Here is a 24396-nt window from a genome sequence, read left to right as displayed (position 1 = left end):
GGCACCTGAACCCCAGTGTTTAAAGCGGCAATGTCCACAATAGCCAAACTGTGGAAAGAGCCCAGAGGTCCACTGACAGATGAATGGATAAAGAAGATGTGGTGTATATATACAGTGGAATATTATGCAGCCATCAAAAATGAAATAGTCCATTTACAACAACATGGATGGAACTAGAGGGTATTATGCTAAGTGAAATAAGTCAGAGAAAGACAATTAGCATATGATCTCACTGATATGCGGAATTTGAGAAACAAGGGGAAGAGAGGAAAAAAAGGAAACAAGACGAAACCGGAGAGGGAGACAAACCATAAGAGACTCTTAATCTCAGGAAACAAACTGAAGGTTGCTGGCATGGGGGAGGGGTGGGGAAGGGGAACTGGATGGTGGACATTGGGGAAGGTATGTGTTGTAGTGAGCTCTGTGTATTGTATAAGACTGATGAATAACAGACCTGTACGCCTGAAACAAATAATACACTATATGTTAATTTAAAAAAAAGAAAGAAAACTGCATTATTTGAAAAAAATCATTGACATAGGGTATATAGTGTTTTTTCCTGTGAGGCACTCTGTTTCCACCTCTATTTCAAACAGCAATCATCTGATATCCTAATTGCTATTAAGTCTTTTGGAATTCTTTTTTTTTTTTTTAAGATTTTATTTATTTATTTGACAAGAGAGAGATGGCCAGCGAGAGAGGGAACACAAGCAGGGGGAGTGGGAGAGGAAGAAGCAGGCTCATAGCGGAGGAGCCTGATGTGGGGCTCGATCCCAGAACGCCAGGATCATGCCCTGAGCCGAAGGCAGATGCTTAAGGACTGCGCCACCCAGGCGCCCCTCTTTTGGAATTCTTTATCTGTTCATAAGAACATGATGGAATAAGAGTGCATGTGTAATTATTATTTTTTAATTTTATTTATATTAAAATATTTCATCATGTGAAACAAAGATGATTTATTTTTTCTCTCTAGGTGATGAGCTTCCTCTCAGTGTTCGCATTTCTCATGATAAACAGGACAAGATACACAGCTGCCTTGAGCATCTTTTCAGTCAGGTATGATTGGGACAGTTATGGGTCTTTCCTCCACACATCCAACTGTCAGGATCCCTTTTTCAGACATAGTAAAAAGAGCTTAGAGTGAGAATGGAAAGGCCTCAATCAGTCCCTCCATCCCCTTCACCTCAATTTCCACAATTTAAAAAGTGAATAAAGATTCTTTAGCCAACGAACCCAAAGGATTGCTGTGACTATCAAGTATTTTATGGTTCTTGGAAAAAGTAGTTATAAATACAGGAGTTATTCTTTTTATTATTTGTTTCTTTTTAGGTTTTCAGGATTCTTTATGACATTTCTTCCTTAACTCTATTCTTAATTTCAAGAAACACAAGATTCTTTTGGTGTTTGTGTTGGTGGTTTGCGTTTTTTAAAAAACTTTATATCCATAACCAAAATTCATAGTGTAGAGGCTTTTGCTGCTTTGAAAAAGATTATGATGACTTTTAGGGTTTTTAAAAACAATTCTAGAAATCTGCTTTTGTAAAATGAATATATTAAGTATAGTTATATTAATATATGGTAGGATAGTAAGAAATATTGCAAGTGTTATCAGTGAATTTATTCCAATATTTTATTTAAAGATGGATTTTGCAAGCATGATGAGATTGCAAAAATAATTGTGGCTTTAAGATGAAAATATTTTACAAGATTTACTCTTAGAAATGTATATTATGTATTATGAGAAGTATGTAACTTTCAGAAATCTCTGCTGTTATGGTAGGTGGATTCGATTACCAATCTCCTCAAAGGGCAAGCTGTTGTAAGGGCCTTTGAGCAAACCAAGTACCTCACACCAGGTCAAGGATTACAAGGTAAGGTTTAAAAAATCACAATTAGAAGCAGTCGGGAAACAGGTGGGAAATAATACAGTCATGAAGTAAAAGCATAGTGTAAGAAGAAAATGGCTGCTCATGTTTCATAATCCCTTTCATATTAATTCCATTTTGATAATTTTTGGATATATATAAAAAGTCAGTATAGCATCTTTTAAATGTCTTTGCAAGTTTAAAATGTGCAATGCCTATAGGGGCTAGAATACATAGGAATAAGTTAATTGAAGAGATGTTAAGTGTTGCATATGTGTAGAGTGTTTCAGCTTTTGCTGAAACCAGCACAATGCTTACTTGGTTGTAGCCCATTGGTGGGGGAACGGGTTTCGAGAATGTGCTTTGGCAAACAGAGCAGCCAAACAGAACAAGATCTAGGGCCGCCACTTTCTGACATCTAGTTTCGGATGTTGAAAACAGAGTGTTTATCTAAATTTGCTCCTTTGCTTAAATGTTTGTAAGAAAATAATGTTAGCCTTTCTTTTTTAGATTTAACCAATTTTCTCCTGTAATATAATTAGAGAAAGTACCACCATGCTAATAACCCAGGACAACAGGAATGAAAGAGGATCCTGGAGCTCACAGTTTGTTAACTGTTAGGTAAATGGTTGAAACTTACCAGTGATTTTCTGTATTTATTTAGAATTTCAGCAGGAAATGGAACCAAAGCTGAGTTGTCCAAAAAGGTTGAGGCTTCACATCAAGCAAGACCCTTGGAATCTTCCCAGCAGCGTCCGGAATCTTGCTCAGAACATCAGAAAATTTGTTGAAGGTCAGGATGAAAAGCAAAGAGCATTACATAGCATTAGCAATAATCATTTAAAACCAAAGTTCAGTAATGCCCTGATTACTTTTTGCAGTGTTTCAGGTTATGAGGAAAATCAAAGAACTGGAAAAGGTGAGGGAGGAAGGAAGCAAAAGGAAGAATAAGATTATAGAGCCTTGTGTTCCGAGGGTCTAAATGATGTACACTGTATCATGGAGAATATTCTCAATGAATAAAATAAGGGCTCACACTTGGGAGGACACGGAATGTGGAAAGTTTCATATTTTGTACTATGAAACAATATCAGCAAAATTTCTAAAGGATTCGCGAAAGTCATGAAGCCAAGTTTTATGGGAAGTCTAAAAAATTAATTGTGAATCTGCAAGAATCAAAATAATAGGATAGGTTACATCATTGGTTTATAAGTTTCTTTTTCATATTTGTCTAAATTTATTGTTATTAACTATCATGACATCGTTTACTCAACATCCTATAATTGATATAATCTGCAGTTGGAGATACAACATTTCAGGACAACTCTAGTGCATCTGATTATATATTGTTTAGGGTCATGGTATTAAGTAGAAAATTCTGAGAGTTTCTAAAACAATTATGGTGGAAAAGATGAAATGAGAAATTTGTTTAATTTTTAAAAATGCCTAATTCAGTGATTTTCTTCCCAACATTAGACTGGTGGTTGGCGATGTCTGGAGTTGTTTTTTGGTTGTCACAGTTGTGGGGGTGCTACTGGCATCGAGTGTGTAGAGGCCAGGGATGTGAAACATTCTGCAATGTACAGGACAGTCCCTTACAGCAAAGAATTATTTGGCCCAAAATGTCAGTAGTGCTGTAGAGGTTGAAAAACCTCTACAATAAATGAGTATATGCCTGAGTTTAAATTTTTATTCCTGGGGTGCTGGGTGGCCCAGTCATTAAGCATCTGCCTTCGGCTCAGGTCATGACCAAGTCCCACATCGGGCTCCCTGCTCCGCTGGGAGCCTGCTCCTCCCTCTCCCACTCCCCCTGCCTGTGTTCCCTCTCTATCTCTCTCTCTGTCAAATAAATAAAATCTAAAAAAAAAATTTTTTTTTTTAATTCCTCAGTCATTTCTATGTCAATTGGATGCGGTAAATAGTACTCAGCAGAATTACAGTGACCCCCAGTCACTGCCATCTTTTTTAGGGTAAATTAGAGAGAGTTGTATACTTTGCTGATGAAAGACAGCTCTTAAATTGCATAGAGTCTGAGCCTGTGACATAACTCCTTTGGGCCTCAGTTTCTTCATTTACTAAATGACAGAAATGTGTATATGTTCTGTGATTACTAAGTCTTCTGCCTCAAATTATACTCAAATATAACAGCTTAGATACTCTTTAGGCATCAGTAGAGGAAACGTTTGTACAGATATGGAAAACTCCACCTAAATCACAGCAATACTATTGTGTGATGAAATCTTTCATTTTTGACAGCTGTATTTCTTGGCTACATTTTTATTTTATAGCTAAATATAATGGTTATTTGTGACAGATTATAACATCATATTTAATGAAAAGTCTGAATTTAAAACCTCCCAAAATAATGAATAGCAAAAATGATAAATACATTTTTTTAAAGATTGCTTGGTTTAAGTAATATAAACATATATTTTACTGAGTAGAAGGTTTCTGTTTTTTTCTTTTTGCAGAATAAGTGCCAGTATCATAACACTCCTAGAAATTATAATTCATGAATCTAAATGCACTTGTTCTTTCTACCCCTGAAACTAATAATACACTATGTGTTAACTAACTTGAGTTTAAATAAAATCTTTAAAAATATATAAATGCATTTGTTCTCATCTTCTTTGAGGTTCTTTTTTACATTATAATTGTTTTCAGAGTAAATGCAATATCAGTTAAGAACAGAGAAATCTTTAAACCTTTCTTGTTTTGTTTTCTGAGGAGATTTATCTTTAAGATATAAACTTTTTCTAATGCAGGATAAAAAGCTTAATTTTTAATAGTATTCATTTTAAAAATCTTACATTTTCATCTTAAGTCCTGCTTTTATGCCCTCAATGCCTCACTCATATCACAATAAGCAGGTGTAGGAATGATAACTCTTTACATATATTGATTGATATATGTCGTGAATATGGATGCCACTCTGGGTCAGGGGAGCCCAATAGCTTGAGTGTGGTTGGGTGTGCTGTGTCTTCCAGTGAATGGTGTGGGGAGGGCTCTTTGCAGAATTTAAGTTACATCCCTGGTTGCAAGTTTTAGTGAGATGCAATTATTCTTTGGATAAGTGCTGTGATTGTCACTATGTTAAGTGAGTCTTAATGATTAATCACTGGTTCAGACCAATGGACTGTCAAGGAAGAGGTCAAGCTGTCATTTCCTGGTCCTCTGTGTTGTCTGATCCTATTATACAGGATGGAGGCAGCAGCACTGAGATCCTTATAATCAACTGCTTGTTGTTTGGATGTTCGCTGAAGTAACCTCACCAATTCATTACGAATTTATTCTATTCAACTTAAAGTAGTTTTCATTCTACTTCCCATTTGTCTTTATATAGAGGATTATTTAATGAAGGGTTAGGTCTTGGCTAGAAATTCAACATAATGTCACCTCGCCAGAATTTCATGGTTTATTTATGTAGCTGGGATAACCCCATTCTCATATTTCTGTAGGGGAGGACAAAAGTAATTTTTTTCTTCTACCCTTCTAGGTTCTTTGTCTGGGCCCTATAAAAATCAGTCAGACAAAAGACAAATTAACAAGGGAAAAGCATACAAACTTATTGAATATGTTTTATGTGATATAGGAGACTTTGTAAGGCAATGAAGACCAGAAGAAATGGTTAAACCTGAGTGCTTTTATACTGAGTTTGATAAAGAGTAGAAAGCTTTGGGAAAATGTGATAGGGCAAAATGGTATGCACTAAGGGTAGTAAACTGGGGAAACTTAGCAAGGTCTGTTCCTCTCACTATCCCTCTATCTTTGGGAATAAGGATGCTCCTTTCCTCTGGGATTGGGAGGGCACTTCTCACAAAAGAGTTTATGACCAGCTTCAGGAGAGTAGGGGGAGATCAGAGAGTCCTCCATACACTTGCTGTTTGTCAAATTCCTTCAGCTTATTCCTTTCAGTATACCAAATTGCCATATTTTGGGGTAGCATGTTCTTTTTTTTAAGATTTTATTTATTTATTTAACAGAGAGAGAGGCATCGAGAGAGGGAACACAAGCAAGGGGAGTGGGAGAGGGAGAAGCAGGCTTCCTGTTGAGCAGGGAGCCTGATGCGGGGCTTGATCCCAGAACGCTGGGATCATGACCTGAGCCAAAGGCAGACCCTTAACAACTGAGCCACCCAGGCGCCCCTGGGGTAGCATGTTCTGAACTTCATCATTCATTCATCTCTAATTTCAAAATATCTTATCAAGTATATACCAAATGGTATCAAAATATAATAATTCTATTGTCTTTATGTAGGAAGCACTGTTACAGTGCCATTCCTAAGCTACATCACACTGTGCCATTCATGTGTTCATATCATAGCTTGCCAAACTGAGGGTAGAAGAGAGCAGAAAACACAGTGGGCTAAATGAGGGATAGATTCATTTTGTTGTGTCACTAAGCACTAAGATGATGCCTGCCTCCTGCTTCATCTCTACACTCAATTATGGTCTCAGATTATCAGTCAACTGAAGAAGTTTTTACTAGATTAGCACACTGTGATACTGTGATTTATATAAGAAATATATATTTGGTCTTTGTCCCCTTTCCTGGCACAGAATTCCTAAACTCTTGGAATTTCCTATGATGAGAACTACAAAGGTATCCTTTGTTATGCCAGTGAGGTGACTTCTGGAAAACTTCTAAGGATGGGAGCTGGTTGCCAAGGAAGCCAACCATGTAATTAGAGAGTTGGAACTTTCAGTCCCACCCCCAACTTCTGGAAGCAGAGAGGGGCTGGAGGTTGAGTTCAGAAACCAATGACCAATGATTTAATCAATCCTGCCTATGTAATGAAGCCTCCTTAAGATCCCAAAACGATGGGGTTCAGAGAGCTTCTGGGTTAGTTGTAGAAGAGTGATGCATTCAGAGAGCATGGAAGTGCTGCACCATATCCCCATGCCTTACTCAGCACATCTCTTCCATCTGGCTCCTGAGCTATATACTTTTACAATAAATGGGTGATTTAGTAGGTAAAATGTTTCTTGGAGTTCTGTGAACCACTCTAGCAAATTAATCAAATCCAAGAGAGAATCACTGAAACCTCCAATCTGTAGCCAGTTAGAAGCATAGGTGACAACCTGGACTTGCAGTTGGCATCTGAAGTGTGTGTGTGGGGTGTGGGAAGGTAGTCTTGTGGGACCTAGCCCTCACACCTGTGAGATCCTCCAGGTAGAAAATGCCAGAATTGAGTTGAATTGTAGGATACCCAGATGGTGTTAAATGATTGCTTGGTGGTGTGGGGAAAAAAAACACACATTGGAATTGGTGACAGACTTGGACCCACCATCACCTTATATTCAAATGTTTATTAGTAAACACATTTTCAATTCTTGATCCCTACAAAAATTGTACTCTTTTCAAAATCTCCCATTGTTTCAGCAACTTAAATTTTTTTCATTTTTTTTCTCTGCCTTTGTCCCAAATATCCTAAAGAGCTTCTTCCTTTTTTTTTTTTAATCAAAAGTCTCTACTTTCCCCCCTTTTTCTTCTTACCTCAGTAATTGGAACAGTTTTCTGGCTAATCCCCTCATCTCTATCTTTTCTGATTTATATATTATTATATATTATATTCAGCTTCCTAAAATATTATGTTCATAATTTTAGTACCCTGCCCCAGAACCTTACAGTGATTTTTCTTATATAAGTCTAAACGCATCAATCTGGTGTTGGATGCCATTTTTCAATGAGGCTTTCTAATTGTATCCCAATCTCAGTCTCTAAATCACATAATAAAATCTTTTCTGTGCTAGATTGTCGGATATTTGGTATTCATTCTTTACTATATTGTCTTGCTAACACTCATTCCCACTCTCAGGATATGTACCTACTCCGTACATTGTAACTTTAAAAAATGTTTAAAAACATTTTCAAGACTCAGAATTCTATACCAACTTTTTAGCTGGATTCAGATTATAATAATAACAGTGTGTTACAGATACACAGCATGTTAAATAATTTTCCAAGGCTTTTAATATATATCCCCATTTATTTTTCCTACACAGGCCTATAAAATAGATAACATAGGTGTTATCATCACTTATGAATGAGCACCTTGAAACTCAAATTACGATTGACCATTGAACAGCATGAAGGTTAGGAGCACTGACTCCCTGCACAGTCAAAAATCTGCATATACTTTTTGACTCCCCCAAAACCTCACTACTAAAGCTTACTGCTGACCAGAGCCCTACTGATAACATAAACAATCAGTTAATACATATTTTGTATGTTATATGTATCATATACTATATTCTTAAAGGAATCTAGAGAAAAGAAAATGTTAAGAAAATCATGAAGAAAAGAAAAATACACTTACAGTACTATACTGCATTTATTGAAAAAATTGCACATAAGAGTGGACCCATGCAGTTCAAACCTGTGTCGTTCAAAGGTCAGCTATGGTTTAGCCACTTTCTGAAGACCACAAAGCTAGTACAGGGGTACCCCATTATCCACTGTTTTGCTTTCCTTGGTTTCGGTTACTCTTAGTCAACCACAGCCCAGAAGCAGATGATCCTCTTTTATGACTTATCGCCTGTAGTGGTCAGTAGTGGTCTAACGCTATGTCGTGATGCCTACATCATTCACCTTACTTCATCTCATCACACAGGCATTTTATCATCTCACACCATCTTAAGAAGGATGAGTACAGTACAATAAGATATTTTGAGAGAGAGAGACCACATTCACATAACTTTTATTACAGCATATTATTAGAATTATTCTATTAGTACTTACTGTTAATCTCTTACTGTGCCTAATTTGCAAATTAAACTTTGGCATATATATGTACAGGAAAAACCATAGAATATATGGGGCTTGGTACTCTCTGTGGTTTCAGGCAACCAATGCGGGTCTTGGAATGTCCCACGTGGATAAAGGGGGATGTCTATAGCAGATGGGTCTTGTGACTATTCATCCAGGGTACTTTCCTGCCTCTGAAATTCTCTTGTTCTTGTGTTTGCACTTGTAAAATGTCATGTCTTCTTGAGTATCTCCTATATTTCTTATCAGGTACTTTTGTGAACCTGTTTAGAATAGGATGCAACCTAAACTTTTTATTTCCCATAATCCGCACAAAAGAAGCTCTATATGTTTTTATATTAAGTTACTGCTAGTAAACTATTTACCAATTAGAAGTAAAGCAATGAGTATGAAGTTAATACACATCATTTATCAAACATTTGTGATTGCCCTTGTTTGGAGATGGGTTGGGAAGAAGAGTATTTGGAAATATTTAGTATTGTCCTGCCCCTTAGGGCAGTTCTTGACATATAGATGGGAAAGGAAGTCTAGAGAGAGAGATTATACAGTGTGTATATTACATATATATTTATACAGTGTGTATAACATATACACTGTGTGTATATATACACACATATACACACTATATAATCTATAAATATAATCTGTATAATTACAATCTATAATTCTAATATACAATGCATAATGCAATATGTATAATTATATATAAAGATTATAAAATGCATATATAATCTTTAAAAGTTTAGGTAACCAAGAAAAAATATGCTGTTTAAGAGCTTATTGATCAAGACCATGAAAGCTACAGGAATTTAGAGAACACCATGCAAACTACAGCAGTTAAGGATTACTTAACAAAGGCAGCAGGATTTGAATGGTGTTTCACAGGCTAATTTAATTCAAAACTGTAAGAAATTTTAGCATCTTGAGCAATGGATAGAATTTATATAGGCAGATAGGACGAATAGCATGTCAAGTAAATGGGATTTTTATTTTCTAGTATAGTAAGATTGTGCTAATTTTTACTTACGCAATTAAAATGTGGCGCTAGTGGCAGAAAAAGGCTGAACAACTAACTGTTAATGTTTTCTTTTTCTGCAGAGGTAAAGTGTAGAATACTCCTGGCTCTTCTTGAATATTCAGGTAATATTTTTCATTATTTTTACTATTTGAAATTATTGTGGTCCATGACCTTGGAAGTCTTATGATACCAAGGAAATGCCTTCAACAAATTAGATGGAAATACAATCCCTACTTTCTCTAAAGCCTTGCAAAGATTTAAAAAAAATACTGAGTTTTAATAAAAACACAAAAACATGCTCATCTTTAATTATTGGTACAAACATGGAAACGTATATATTTATACAGAATATAATTAAAAAGGAGAAAGGGAGCAGGTTTTGGTAAAGTAAATTGTGCAAATGGAATTGATTGTGAAACTATGTCTAACTTTTGTTTATGAACAAGGACATAGGTGGGCTCAGATTCAAGGGGTGGAAAAGCAGACCCGTACTTTGGAAGAAGGAGTCTTTTACAATCTACCACACCTGGAAAATTTAAATTATAAGTGAATGAATGAGTCAAGTTAACCAGAGGGCTTTTTTTGTTTGTCATCTGGTTTTTGCTTTAGTTAAACAAGTAGTTGTCTTGCTTTTTGACTGAGTAATAATAATAACAAAAATATCTTACTTTTTTTTAGTTTTACTAATAACCGCGCAGTTGATAGACCTCATATTTATGGATTTCCTTGGGTCCTCACAATCACTCTATGAGAATATTGTTATCTTTCCACAGGTTTAAAAGTGAAGAAATTAACATGCAAGCCGATTAATAATAATAACTAGAAATGGTACTCATTCAACATGTATTTTTGAGCATCTGGAAGATTAGATGCTTGATTGAGTAAATGCATAAGTAGTAGGTGGCAGATGAAATTCAAACTTAGTTATGCTGATTCCAGAAGTGGTCTTGGAATGCATTGCTTTAGTCATTAATATTCAAATGGCTATTCTTATAGATCCTTATTCTGATTTCAATTTTATTTTTCTATTCCTGTCATAAGTCTCCTTTTTCCTACTTCATTTACTCAGTCTTTTTTTCCCTCTTATATATAGGATGGCAGCAGAATGTAGCCAAATTACTCCATATTGTTGGCTGCAGAATTATGCTCTCCACTTGAAAAGGCTGGATTGTGTCTGCCAAATAATATTTTTAACTCACCTTTATTCCTAGCCTTCTCTCTCTCTAATCTCTCTTTTATTTCTTTATTGTTATTTTATTATTATTATTATTATTTTCTTTTCCCTACAGTCTCAGAATAATGACTGGGTTTACTTGTGGGTCTAGAAACCATTTCATTCTTTTTAGACCAGCTCTGAAATTTGAGCTTTTTAAACTGTGGAGAGTAAATGAAGTGTTACTATTTTAAAACATGTTTGTAGAAGGTGAGTTTAAGTAGGTGCTTAAATACTGGAATGAAATGCAAGCCTTTGATAAGTAAAACATCCATTTCTTTTGAGCGTATTCCTACTACAAGAGAATTCTTACTCTGCAAAAACAATAAACAGTAAACAAACCGTCACCAAAAAACAGCTTTCCCTGCCTTTCTTCTTTTGCTAGGAGCTGGAAGCAGCTGTTGTTGATCCTGCCGTAGTTCTTATTGATAAAAATGAGAAATGAGAATAGTTTGGGGGAAGGATGGACACTCATGAATTTCGAACAGCTGCACAATTAAAAGGAAAGACTTGTCCGTTTTTCTTGGGAGTTCGCTTAGTTTGGTGTCTTTATTCATCATATAGTTCCTTCCCCTTTCAACAATAGAACTGAGCCCCACTCAGTGCCAGACACCCTGCTAGATGCTGGAGAAAAGAAGAATCACAATGACAATACTGTGCAATTTCACTAAGTGCTTAGTCTTTATCTCATTTATCTTTATTGCAGGTCTAGGTAGAAATACCCCATAATGGATATAGGAATCTGATACCTGGGATTATATGGTTTAAAATGAGTAGAATAGGTAGGTGAAAGCAGATTATATGTCTCTAGGTCCATGAGCACCATTCACGTTATATGCCACTTCCTCTGTCCTTGATGTGCTGATGGTCTCTTGGGGAACTGAACTTGCAAACAAACTCTCACAATGCTGAGTGATCAGCCTTCTAGAAGAGGGGTGCCCTAAGGCCTGTGGTGGCAGATCAGAGAAGCGCATTAGGGAACCTACTGAAGGGAAGAGGAGATTTCACAAGGGGAAATAATATTTCAGTAGTTCAGTGGGTTCCAGTAGTTTAAGGAATTGACTCTTACGGATGATTTAAAGTTTGCTGGTGGAGAGGGCGGGAAAGTGCCCACAGCCAGAAGGCCCATGGACAAAGGTGTGAGCTGTAAGAGGATTTGTAAGGGCATTTGGCATTTGAGGAACCTGAGCAGTGGTGTGTGGCTCAAAGAGGAGAGGTCTGTACAGCCAGAGTTCTGGCTACTTTCAGATACATTGTTTTATTATTTCTCATAACAACCCTGAAAAGATTGTTGCTGGTATAGGGGATGAATGAAGGGAAGTAATGCACTTATAAACCGTCAGCATAAGTTGAGGATAGATTGTAAAGACCCTTTTCTGCCACTCTGAGTTTTTTACCTTTATTACTCACTGGGAGGTGATCATGTGTACAAAGTTACTTGAAAATCTCATATGATGGGCATATTGAAGTCTATGCAAGCAAGTCATTTACTCTGTGGGAGATAGGAAACTGCAACTGAGAATCCCCTCATAAAGTAATAAGGAGTTCTAAAGTGTTTTTCATTTGAAAATATGTTGGTTTGAAATTTAAATGGAAGTGTGGTCCAGGGCATCTTGCATATCAAATTCTGTTACTCTACCGTGAGTGTAGACATGACTGAGGCCTCGGCTTGGATGCCTTCAGACCCCCCGTAATTAGTGCCATGTTTAATTCCTGTGGTGTATTCAGTGTGAAATTTTGAAGTAATGTAGAAATACAACTTTGTGTGATCAGTTCTAATTTGATAATGTGGTTGAATGAAAATTTTATTTGGCTCAAAATGCGTATAGAATATAGTAATGGAATGTAGAATAAACATTTAACTGTTCTTTCTAAGGTTAAAATAAGGGAAGAAATTTGGGCATTTCTTCTCAAAAGCAATTTGAAGATAATTATTTCTACTAGTGGCAGAGTTCCTAACCCTCTCCATCTTTTCTAAAGTTTTCAGTGGAATTGGATCCTTCCTTCTCTGGACCTTAGCTTTCTATTCTTGATAGAAGGCATTTCTTTCTAATTCCGTTTTGATTATGAAATTATTCTCAGGTTATAGGTGGGAGTATTTCTGCCAAAACGACTGAAGTATTTTTTTTAAATTTCCCTAGATTTTCTGCTTTTCTATAGAACAACAGAAAGCAAAGCAAGGCTGTACAAGAAAGATACAGGGTAATTTTATTTAGTTTCTGCCTTAGAATCTCAGCACAGCAGCTACACACTAGGTTAACAAGCTATGTGAATCACCCTTTTAGGTCAAACTAAATTCCAGCATTTCACTAAGTCAGAGAATGAGCTCATGCATTTTCATTTCACTTGATTTGTTTGTTAGTTGCTCTACTGGTTCATTATTTTCATTTATTAATTCAGTAAATAGTTACTGAATGTCCTCCCTTTGTTAGAAATTGTGCACAACAACAAAATGGTGTTTTGCTTTTTTCTTAATCAAGAATTGGACAGTTTTTTCCTACTTTGGCTATTTCACAGTTACCTGTAAAACACTCTTTTCCATCTATTTGAATGAGGCACATGGCATAGAGGTACTTAAGGGAAATGTCTAACACATGTTATTGATTAAATTAGTAAGTTGAACCATATGGAATTGCCATATTCAACCCCTTTGACCAAGTAAAGCAATAAGTTCCCATAGATCAACATAATAAATGAATATTTTTTCTTTTTTTTTTTTTTTAAAGATTTTATTTATTTATTCGACAGAGATAGAGACAGCCAGCGAGAGAGGGAACACAAGCAGAGGGAGTGGGAGAGGAAGAAGCAGGCTCATAGCGGAGGAGCCTGATGTGGGACTCGATCCCATAACGCCGGGATCACGCCCTCAGCCGAAGGCAGACGCTTAACCGCTGTGCCACCCAGGCGCCCCATAAATGAATATTTTCATTATAAAATTAAATATTTTAAATATTTAATCCTTTTTCTAATAAAATTTTCCAGAGTAGCTTTTACTCTCAGTGAAACTAGGTAACACACAGCAATTACATTATGTATTCACATGCCTTTGATGGTTATTAAAAACATATGTTCATTATTCTTGGTCAATAACTTAAAAATTATGCCTTTCGATCAATAAAGCAAGAACTCATGGCAACATTTATGTCTGTGTTATGCATGAATATTGACAGTGCTTCTTCATTTCAGAATATTCTGAGCCCTTGAAATATTCAATACACTTTTGAAAATATAAGTATTTTTGCTTTTGTTGTTCACCCAGTACAAGTGATTTTTCAACGTGCAGAATGTACTGCTTGGCGTTTGTATAGTTCATGGAGTTTGTATATATCCAAAAATACAAAGAGGTGAATGTCTGTGATTAGGTTCTCAGAGGCAGGCTTCTTTCCACTTGGAAAAAACTGTGGCCCAAGAATGGACATTCACAGGGTAAACATACCTTCTGTGCGGGTCAAACAAAAATCCAGCCAATTGCAGAGTAAGAATCCTGGTGAAAATCAGTGTATGTGGAAACTGTAAATACATTCCTTATTTCAAAGAAATATAAGAATTTATAAACTGGACGTGTTTATAACTCATGAAGTTTAATAGATAAATCCAAGAGATCCAAATTTGCTTGTTACAATCAGACATCAGTACTCTTTCCCCATGTGCATTTCACCTTAATATTTAAATTGATGAGGTCATTTTTTAAAATTTAGTATTAATAGTGTGTTTCATTGCTAACACAAACTGAAAATTTGGACTTTGAGTTTCCTTTAGGAAATATCATGCAACAAACACAAACTGTGTTCCATCAGGAAAAAAATGTCAATAACTAAAGCCTTATTTTCCCCCCTTGGGTTTTAAAAAACAATTTAATGCTTGTAAAATAAAGCCACAATACTAATTAAGAAAAACTTAATTTTTTTTTTTTTACATTTTTTGGTGTTTAATGTTTTCTATAAAGCCTATTTGCTAAAGCGTTTGTGCTCATTAGTAGAGCTCAAATTCCTATTTTGCACATGGTTTGAGTTTGGTGAAAGGATGAAATAAGAGCAACCATAAACGCTTAATGAATTGGTTTTATTTACCTGTGACATTTTCCAAAACTGTCTTTATGTCCTTCTGGGTTACAGACAGTGAGACACAGCTCCGAAGAGACATGGTTTTCTGCCAAAGTCTTGTGGCCACCGTGTGTGCCTTCTCCGAGCAGCTCATGGCAGCCTTAAACCAGATGTTTGACAACAGCAAAGACAATGAGATGGACACGGGGGAAGCCAGCAGAAGGTGGCTGGATCAGATCGCAAACGCAGGTGTTCTTTTTCACTTTCAGTCACTCCTGTCGCCAAACCTGGTAAGGAATCACAATGCCTCCCCCTGGAACATACATTGTACCATATTCCCAAATAAGAAGTGGCTATTCATATGGGTCAGCAGTCAGCTACTTGAAAAGATGTATTTTGCCATGAGTAAATATGGTTTTGGTAAGTAGATAGAAGGTATTCCTGCTTTCCTGATTTGTATTTATTCTCTGGCTGCTAAAAGCTGAGAAAGCCTCCATCTGTTACTAATTCCTGTCTCCCTAAGCACTGACTGAGAAAGATCATCAGAGGGAAGAGGGTCATTCTGCTGTGGCTCCTTATTTCCAGTCCAGAAGAAACAGCCTGCCATGCAACCCAAGCTCCCACTGAGGCTGACGTTCGGGAGCTTTCTTGATAGACAAGATCTGACAACTTGAATGCCATGTTCAACCATTTTATTTCCTTTCTTTGTATGTGGGTTGGTCCTGTTCAATCTAAGAATATTCCGTTTACACATCCATTTCCCACAGTGCATATGAAGAAAGGATCTCAAAATATTTGATAAATAAAAGTGGTTTTTTAACATATCCTTTCTATAGTTGTGATAGTTGTCATGATGTTTAAAAGCAAATACTTTCACTCTTATATATAGATTTAAAGTGCTCATTAAATAGAATCGTGATTTTAAGCATGAGATACTGTGTCACCCGTTAAGTTACCAAGTAACGGTTGAGTTTTTAAACAGATGTATGTGACTTTATGTATCAAAATGCTTTTCTGCAATGATAATGAGGATAGGGAGGTCATTGCAGTATTGCACAGTCATAAAAGGTTCTGAAATGATAAGGTAAGGAAGTCTACCTCAGTGTACTTCAGAGAAACAGCGTTTTTTTTTTTTTTAAGATTTTATTTATTTATTTGGCAGAGACAGCACAAGTTAGGGGAGCAGCAGGCAGAGGGAGGATAAGCAGGCTCTCCGCTGAGCGGAGAGGCCGACGACGTGGGGCTCTCTCCCAGGACCCTGGGATCATGACCTGAGCCGATGGCAGATGCTTAACTGAGCCACCCAGGTGCCCCTGAAACAGATTCTTTTAAGAAGACTCTATGCACCCCATGTGGGTGATCAATTTCTTATTTGGTTGCTAATAAAACTAAGAAAGGTTTAACTAATGAAAATTTTGAAATAAGGCACTTTTGGAAATGTTTAAAAAATTTTAAAAATATTAATTAATCATTTCTTATCACATAGAAATTACATAAGATAGGAAGGCCACTTCCTAATACAGGGGAGCATGAAGTGTCTGTTGACTGAATGAATGAGGCTTCATTCCTATTAAAACTGCCATTATTTAATCAAGTGCTGGTACTTTTTTTTTTTTAAAGATTTATTTATTTATTTATTTATTTGACAGAGATAGAGACAGCCAGCGAGAGAGGGAACACAAGCAGGGGGAGTGGGAGAGGAAGAGGCAGGCTCACAGCAGAGGAGCCTGACGTGGGGCTCGATCCCATAACGCCGGGATCACGCCCTGAGCCGAAGGCAGACGCTTAACCGCTGTGCCACCCAGGCGCCCCATATATAAATGATAAGTGGTTTATATCCAGACTCTAGAAGGAATTCTTAAAACCTAAAACAATAAAAAAATTCAATTAAAAAGCACACAAAGGATTTGAATAGGTGTTTCCCCAAAGAACATATAAAATGGCGAAAAGGCACATGAAGAGATGAGCACATCATTAGCCATTGGGGAAATGCAACTCCAAACTGCAGTGAGGTACCATGACACTTGTGAGGTGGATGGCTGTAATCCAAAAGGCAATCACAAGTGTTGGTAAGGAGAAACCGTAACCCTCACACATTGCTGCTGGGAAAGTAAAATAGAGCAGCCTTTTTCTTTTAATTTCATATGTGTATTTTTAAAATATGAGTATAGTTGACACACAATGTTACATTAGTTTCAGGTGTACAACATGGTAATTCAGCTTCTCTATATGTTATGTTATGCCCAGCACAAGTGTAGCTGCCATCTGTCACCATACAACACAATTACAATATCATTAACTATATTCCCTATGCTGTGCTTTTTATGTATTTATTTTTCCTTATGCTCTGCCTTTTATTCCCATGACTTATTCATTCCACACCTGGAAGCCTGCATCTCCCACTTCCCTTTATCCGTTTTGCCCATCCTTCCCTTTGGCAACCGACAGTTTGTTGTGGTATTTATAGGTCAGATTCTATCTTTTGTTTATTCATTTGTTTTGTTCTTTGGATTCCATATCTGAGTGAAATCATATGGTATTTGTCTTACTCTGTCTGACTTATTTCACTTAGCATTATACCCTCTAGGTCCATCCATGTTGTCACAAATGGCAAGATCTCATCTTTTTTATGGCTGAGTAGTATTCCAGTGCGCACATGCATGGTGTGTGTGTGTGTGTGTGTGTGTGTGTGTGTGTGTGTTGTACATCACATCTTCCTTATTCATTTTTCTATTGATGGACAACGAAGTCAGTCTAGCCATTTTGGAAAACAGTGTGGTCCTTCTTCAAATGTTAAACATAGAATTTCCATATTACCCAGAAATTCTACTACTATGTAATATCCAAGAGAAATGAAAACTTATGCACAAAAACTTGTACACAAATATTCTTAGCAAGAGTATTCATAATAGCTTAAAAGTAGAAACAACCCAAATGTCCATGAGTTGCTAATTGGATAAATGAGTTGTGATATAGCCATACAATAAAATATTATTCAGCCATAAAAGGAGAATGGAATACTGACACATGCTACCACATGGACAGACCTTGAAAACTTTATGCTGAGCAAAGTAAGCCAGTTGCAAAAGACCGCATATTATCTGGGTCCTTTATTATGTTATATGTGAAACAGGCAAATTTCAGAGACTGTAAGTAGACTAATGGTTACCTGGGCCTAAGGACTGGGAAAAGCGATACGGGGAGTGAATGCTAATCATATTGAGTTTCTTTGTAGGGTGGTGCAAATATTCTAAAATTAGATTATGGTAATAATTGAACAACTCTGTGAGTACACTAAAAACCCCTAAACTATACACTTTAAATAGTTAATTTTATAGTATGTAAATTATATCTTAAGAAACTGTTTTTTTTTTAGTCTTTTGGAACCCTTAACTTCATTTAAAGAATTGATTAAAAAAAATCCAAAATTTCCTTTAAAAAAAAAATCAAAGAAATCTGTATTTTTTTCTGCCTCTGGTAACAAGCACATAAAAGCCTCTTAGGAATGTGGAAGGTTCTCTGAGAGCTGCAGGCACCGGCAGTGTGTGTGTCCCTGAGCTCTGAGCACAATCCATAGTCACTTGGGTATCACTTTAGCCACGTCTGCTGAAGCATCACGGCTTGCACTAGAGCAATCAGAGGCCCACCTGTCTGGGACATTTCTTCCTTGTATGTATTATTAATTGGGAAAATGCTGATTCTTCAGCCCTGTCCTTCCAATTCTAGATTCATGGCATGCTCTTGCTACTTCAAAGCACTTTAAAAAATAAGTTGGCTAAACATTTATCCAGCACTTACTGTGTACCATACACTGCATTAAATACCAAACCAAGGTCCAAAGGTGATGATTCTCTTAACTTTTTGGTTTCCATGCTTTCGATCTTTGGGATCTGGGGTTGCCTTAGTGATTCTTTTTCACACAGTGGACATTCTTTACCATCTCCTTCACCCTCTATTCATGCTGCCCGAAAAGTATGGCTATAAGCTTACCGCAACTTTCAAAAATGTATATAAAGTGGGGCGCCTGGGGGCTCAGTCAGTTAAGCATCCAACTCTTGCTCTCAGCTGAGGTCTGAATGTCAGGGTCATGAGTCCAAGCCCTGTATTGGACTCCACGCTGGGGCTGGAGCCTACTTAAAAGAATGTGCATAAAGCTTGTTAAAATTATTATTTAAAAAGGATCATTGATATTCTTAAGGAAACAAATGTTACATTTAAAAGATAAGCTGTGTATGATAAGACTAATTATTCTTTCATCATGGACAAAACTGCTAATAGTAAGGCCACAATGTAGTACTAGAAAGATAATATTGCCGAGACATGCACTGAGCTTGTTACCACGTCTGGGCCTTACTTGCCTCAGCTGTAAAATAATATGCCGTTAGAATGAAAGGAGTGACTAAAACAAATCAGATTGCATAGTCACAGGATTTTAGATTAAGGCCCTATAAAGGCAAGTAAGATAAAAACGATTCTTGTCCCCAAGATCTTTGGAAGGAAAATCATTGCATATGTGCAAATTGCTTTTATTGTAAAACAGGATACCGACTACGTGCTGTAGCTTTTCAATAAAACGATATTCTTGCCTTTTAGCTGTTACATTTTTAAGAATTATAGAAGTTTAGAGGCAGGTAGATGCTTATTGTATACACATTTATTTGCAAATGTTAAAAATCAATATGGTTTGAATCTAGCTACAAAATAGACTGGAAAGTTGTGTAGAACCTGTTAGATAATCTAGAAAAGGAAAAATCTAAAACTATAAAAGAGACTTGTAACTTTGAGGGATTTGTTAATTTCATTTTATGCAGTAAATTCTTAAATAAGTGTTGATAATTTGGTTTGCATGTAAATAAAACACAAGTGAAGCTGTTTAAGGTCTGGCGATGTGATGTTATGTGTTCTGCCCTATACAATCCTATCATATCATGTATTGTTTCCTTCCCTTTTAGACAGATGAACAAGCCATGCTGGAAGATACACTGGTTGCACTATTTGATTTGGAAAAAGTTTCTTTTTACTTTAAGCCATCAGAAGAGGAACCACTGGTTGCAAGTAAGTAGTTAAATGGTTCGTAGGTGTTTCATAGAATTTTTTTTTGCATCAAGCAACAACACATGGCATAACTTTGATATTAATATATTTGATATACAGTTCAATACAAAATATACAGTTCAATACAAAAGATACAATTCAATACAAAATATTATATTTAGGGTAAAATAATAATAACCAACTGTCGAAGTGATAGAAAATATGCATAATTTAAATCTATAGATAATTCTAAACTTTGTTTTTATCTATTAGTTTGGCCTCCAAAACTTTTCTTTTTCTTTTTTTTTTAAAGATTTTATTTATTTATTTGACAGAGAGAGAGACAGTGAGAGAGGGAACACAGTCAGGGGGAGTGGGAGAGGGAGAAGCAGACTTCCCGCCGAGTGGGGAGCCGGATGTGGGTCTTGATCCCAGAATGCCGGGATCACGACCCGACCAAAGGTAGATGCTTAGACTGAGCCACCCAGGAGCCCCTGGCCTCCAAAACTTTTCTTGAGTGTGTGCATCAAAATTTTGTGCTAGTCAAGATTTTTTTTTCTGTTACTGTGATAAAATATACATACCATAAAGTTTACTATTCAGCAATATTCAGTGTACAATTCAGTGGTATTAAGTACCTTCACAATGTTGAACAACCATTTCCACCACTCATTTCCAGAACTTTTTCATTCTATGGAACAGAAACTCCATACTCAATATACAATAACTCCCCATTCTTCCTCCTGCAGTCCATAGTAACTTCCATTCTACCTTCTGTCTCTATGTAGGTGCCTAGAGTACTCTACATAAGTGGGATCATAGAATATTTGTCCTTTCTGCTGCTTTTCTCATGTCAATTTTTTTTAGTAAAAGGACTGCCCTAATATTTCTGGCTACAGTGGATAAACTCTATGGCCACCAAGACTTTTATGCAAATATATAATCATTATATAGCAAAACTGACTGAATTGAGTTTTCCTTCCTTATTTCAGTTGATCCTGTAGAGAGTGTTTTATCAGGCAATGAATACAAGTATTTAGGGCCAAGAAGAAAGAAAAGAAACCTAAGTTATGCTCACATTGTGTAAAATTTAAATCTAAACCAATCAAGAAAGATGTAATTATTTGATTTGGCAGTAATGGATAAAAGTTATAATTCAGAAGGTATAAACATATATTCTACATTTTTCCTAGCTTAACAATGGAAATTGACAATCATTACATATGAGTGTCAAATTTTAACGTGTATAAATATAATTATATTAACTATCTTGATTCATTTATTCATCCTATACTGTTTCCAAGATGGCAAAACCTTTCCTGTCTTGTTTGCTGTCATATCTCCAGCACCAAGAGAGTGCCTGGAATGAAAAAGGCAATATTTTTTAAAGGAAATGAATGAACAAATAGCAATTAAGTGTATACAGTCGGTAAGCAAAATGGTTTTATGATTATAAAAATAGAAGGAAAAACAAACTTGGTGTGAAGAATAAAGAAAGAATTTCAACAGAACATAGTTGTAACTAATGTTGCAAATAAGTTACTTTATGAATGGAATTGAAGGATTGAAAAGTATCCCTTCAATTTTGCAGTTTGCCATCCTTAAGCCTAACAAATGGAATATTTTAGAAGCATACATTCAGAGAAATAACAATATCTAGACTTTAATCTCTATATCTTTGCTGCAAGTTATCATCATTTATCTACCATTTCAACATTATCATGAATAGATTTAAAATGTATCTATCACCCCCCAAAATCTTTAGCAGTTTGTTATTTTTCTGTTTCTTGTTTTTTTCGTAAGGGTGAGGGTCCTGTGTATTACATAAGGTAGAAGATGTGAGCGTCTTCAGGGCTGGGAAAGGTTCTTACTTATTTTCATATTTCTAATGTGTAGAATGATAAATAGGGACAACCCAGTAAATATTCATTTAAATCATCAAATAATCATTTAATCTGATTTGAGAATGATAAGCATTCATTCATCAAAAATTTCTTAAATGCCTACTTATGGCCAAGCGCTAATCTAGGTGTTGGATATAGCAGAATACTAAGCAAACATATCCCTCTTGGAGCTGATATTTAAGTTGGGAGAGATAAAGAATAAGCAGCATAAATAGCTTAATTTGGTCATAAATTTAGAAGACAATGATATGAATGTACGAGAGGAAATAGAAGAGAACAAAGGATAGCAATGCAAGGGCCGGTGAGAGGTTGCAAATATTTAACAGCCTAGGAAAGCCTTACCAAAAAGGAGAGCAAAGACCCGAAAGGGTGGAGGGGTATTCGGAAGAGGGTGTTCCAGCCTCTGAGGTGGGAACAGGTGTGGCATGCCCTCAGGATAGCATGGAGGCTTGGGTGACTGGAGCAGCATGGGTGAGGTGAAAGAGCAGGGGATGAGAACAGAGAGGAGACCAGACCATTGAAAGAACTTCGTCTTTCTAATTAAGCCATGGAGCAGAGGAATGCCGTGATCTGGCTTACACACTGAAGGCTGCCTCTGACTGCTGTGTTGAATAGAGCATCACTGGGGTCAAGGACAGAAGCAGGTGACCAGTTAGGAAGCTAATTCAGTGACCCAGGTTGAAAGATGATGATGACTTGACCTTGAGGGTAGCTGTGGGGATGGTAAAAGTTGATTCTGTATTATTAAATTATGAAGATAGAGAGAAGAGAATTTTATTAAAGTTTCATCTTCAGTGACAAATGAGAGGGAATGAGAACATGAATTACAATGTTAAGGATTTAGGTTATATACATGGGAGAATTTGGTAAAGGGGATTAATAGATCAGGAGAATATTATTTGAACAAGTTGTATGGTCTTCTGTGGGCATGTATAAAATAGCACATATTTTCATTTAATAATGTAGGCATAATTTTGCCGAAGGCAGAGAAACTCTATTTTCACAATATAACCTGTTTTTCCTTTTAAATTTTGCTTCAGGAGCCATAAGCTCACTGGAGTACTGTTTTCCATTGTTCAAATATGACATTCCTGGTGAATGGTCTCTTGAACAAGCAGGCAAGGGACCCGTGTTATAAGCTTGATAAAATATTTACTTATTGCATAGCTACCATGAGAGATTTAACTTCGGCACATTGAAAAATACAATAAATATTAAAGATTAAATAATTAAGACCGTGCAAGTAACATTAGTATGTAAATGCACATATATCTGCGACACACATAAAAATTCATATATATATTTTTAAGTATTTCCCTGAAGGATAACCTCAACTTCTGTGAAAACAGATCCCTAGTGAAAGGTCACTTCCAATGCTACACTATTAGATATTCCAAGCAAGTTACTAATAACGATGACAGGAGTATAGTTACCCTTTCAAGTTGATTCAGGAAAGAAGAGAATTTTTAAATACCCAAGTGTCATCACATCTTATTTAAGTGGTGTAAGGAAACTAGAGCTTTATTATTAATTGCATGTGATTTGATCTTTCTGTAAGCTTAGAAGCAGAGGAGTCAGACAGACAAATTAATTTGCATCACTGTAGTAAAGACTCCTTTGGCTGCGTGTCTTTGAGGGAAGGACTGAGTACAGAGCGGGGGGAAGCATGAAGATATAAAGAGAACTGGGATTGAAGATAAGAAACTTGAGTTCCAGCCCTGTGCCGCTCTCATCCACAAACATGGGAGTACTAGCTTAAATAAGATATTGTATTTGAAAGTCTCTAGCATTATGTGAGGCTTATGGTAGTATTCAGTAAATACTTGACTCCATCCTCCTCATTTTATTACTCTGTATTATTTTTAAAAAGCTGTATTTAGCATTTCTCATCGTCATATTTTTGCATTAAAGAATAATGAGCTTCTGAAGAAATACGACATGCCAATCAAGTAGACCTCAAATATCTGGGTTGAACACATTCTATTTCCTTAAAGAAATAATTATTAAGTATATACACCATACCAAATGCTGAACTAAGTTCTGGAGATATATAGTAGTGACTAAATAAAGACCCTGTTGTTGCCACTTAAAACTAGTGAGAGATACAAAGTGGGCAATGTAACCCATTACAGTATAGGGAAAGTACAAGATCCTTCCCATGCCATATTATGTAATTAGTGAAGGGGGAATAAGTGAGCTAAATGATTAGGTTGTATAAAACTAAATACATTTTATGGAAAATCTTCATGTTTTTGGAGAAAAATATAATGATAACAGATCTTCCCCCCCCCCTTTTATGGTGATACAGGTAATTTTACTATAATGATTAGGGGAATGAATTTTTTGCGCATTTTGGGCCAGGCATTGCACTTGGAACTGCAGGTGCCATGGCGAATAGGACAGACATTTCCCTGTTTTCATGAAGCTCACAACCTACTTGGGAGAAAACAAAAAAGGAATCAATGACAAAGATGATTAGGGCCGTGATAAATTCTATGCAGGAAATAAGCAATACATAATGAATGAGGGTAAGGTGGCCTTTTAAGGATTC

General features: G+C 36.3%; 1 protein-coding gene across 2 annotated transcripts in view; it reads left to right on the top strand.

Moving 5' to 3' along the window:
* PREX2 (phosphatidylinositol-3,4,5-trisphosphate dependent Rac exchange factor 2) overlaps positions 1–24396 on the top strand; it is a 274481-nt gene that overhangs the window by 171616 nt on the left and 78469 nt on the right. For both annotated transcript variants that reach the window (XM_045810140.2, XM_087864839.1), the window contains 6 exons: positions 974–1056; positions 1781–1871; positions 2530–2658; positions 9732–9773; positions 14980–15197; positions 19860–19962. In XM_045810140.2, the coding sequence (XP_045666096.1) occupies positions 974–1056; positions 1781–1871; positions 2530–2658; positions 9732–9773; positions 14980–15197; positions 19860–19962 (666 nt within the window). The remainder of the gene's footprint in view (positions 1–973; positions 1057–1780; positions 1872–2529; positions 2659–9731; positions 9774–14979; positions 15198–19859; positions 19963–24396) is intronic.

This window comes from Ursus americanus, chromosome 9, assembly GCF_024610735.1.
Source record: "Ursus americanus isolate L20-20 chromosome 9, mUrsAme1.1.p, whole genome shotgun sequence".
Classification (NCBI taxonomy): domain Eukaryota; kingdom Metazoa; phylum Chordata; class Mammalia; order Carnivora; family Ursidae; genus Ursus; species Ursus americanus.
Note: the sequence above shows the minus strand (reverse complement) of the source record. Positions and strands in the feature narration are given on the sequence as shown.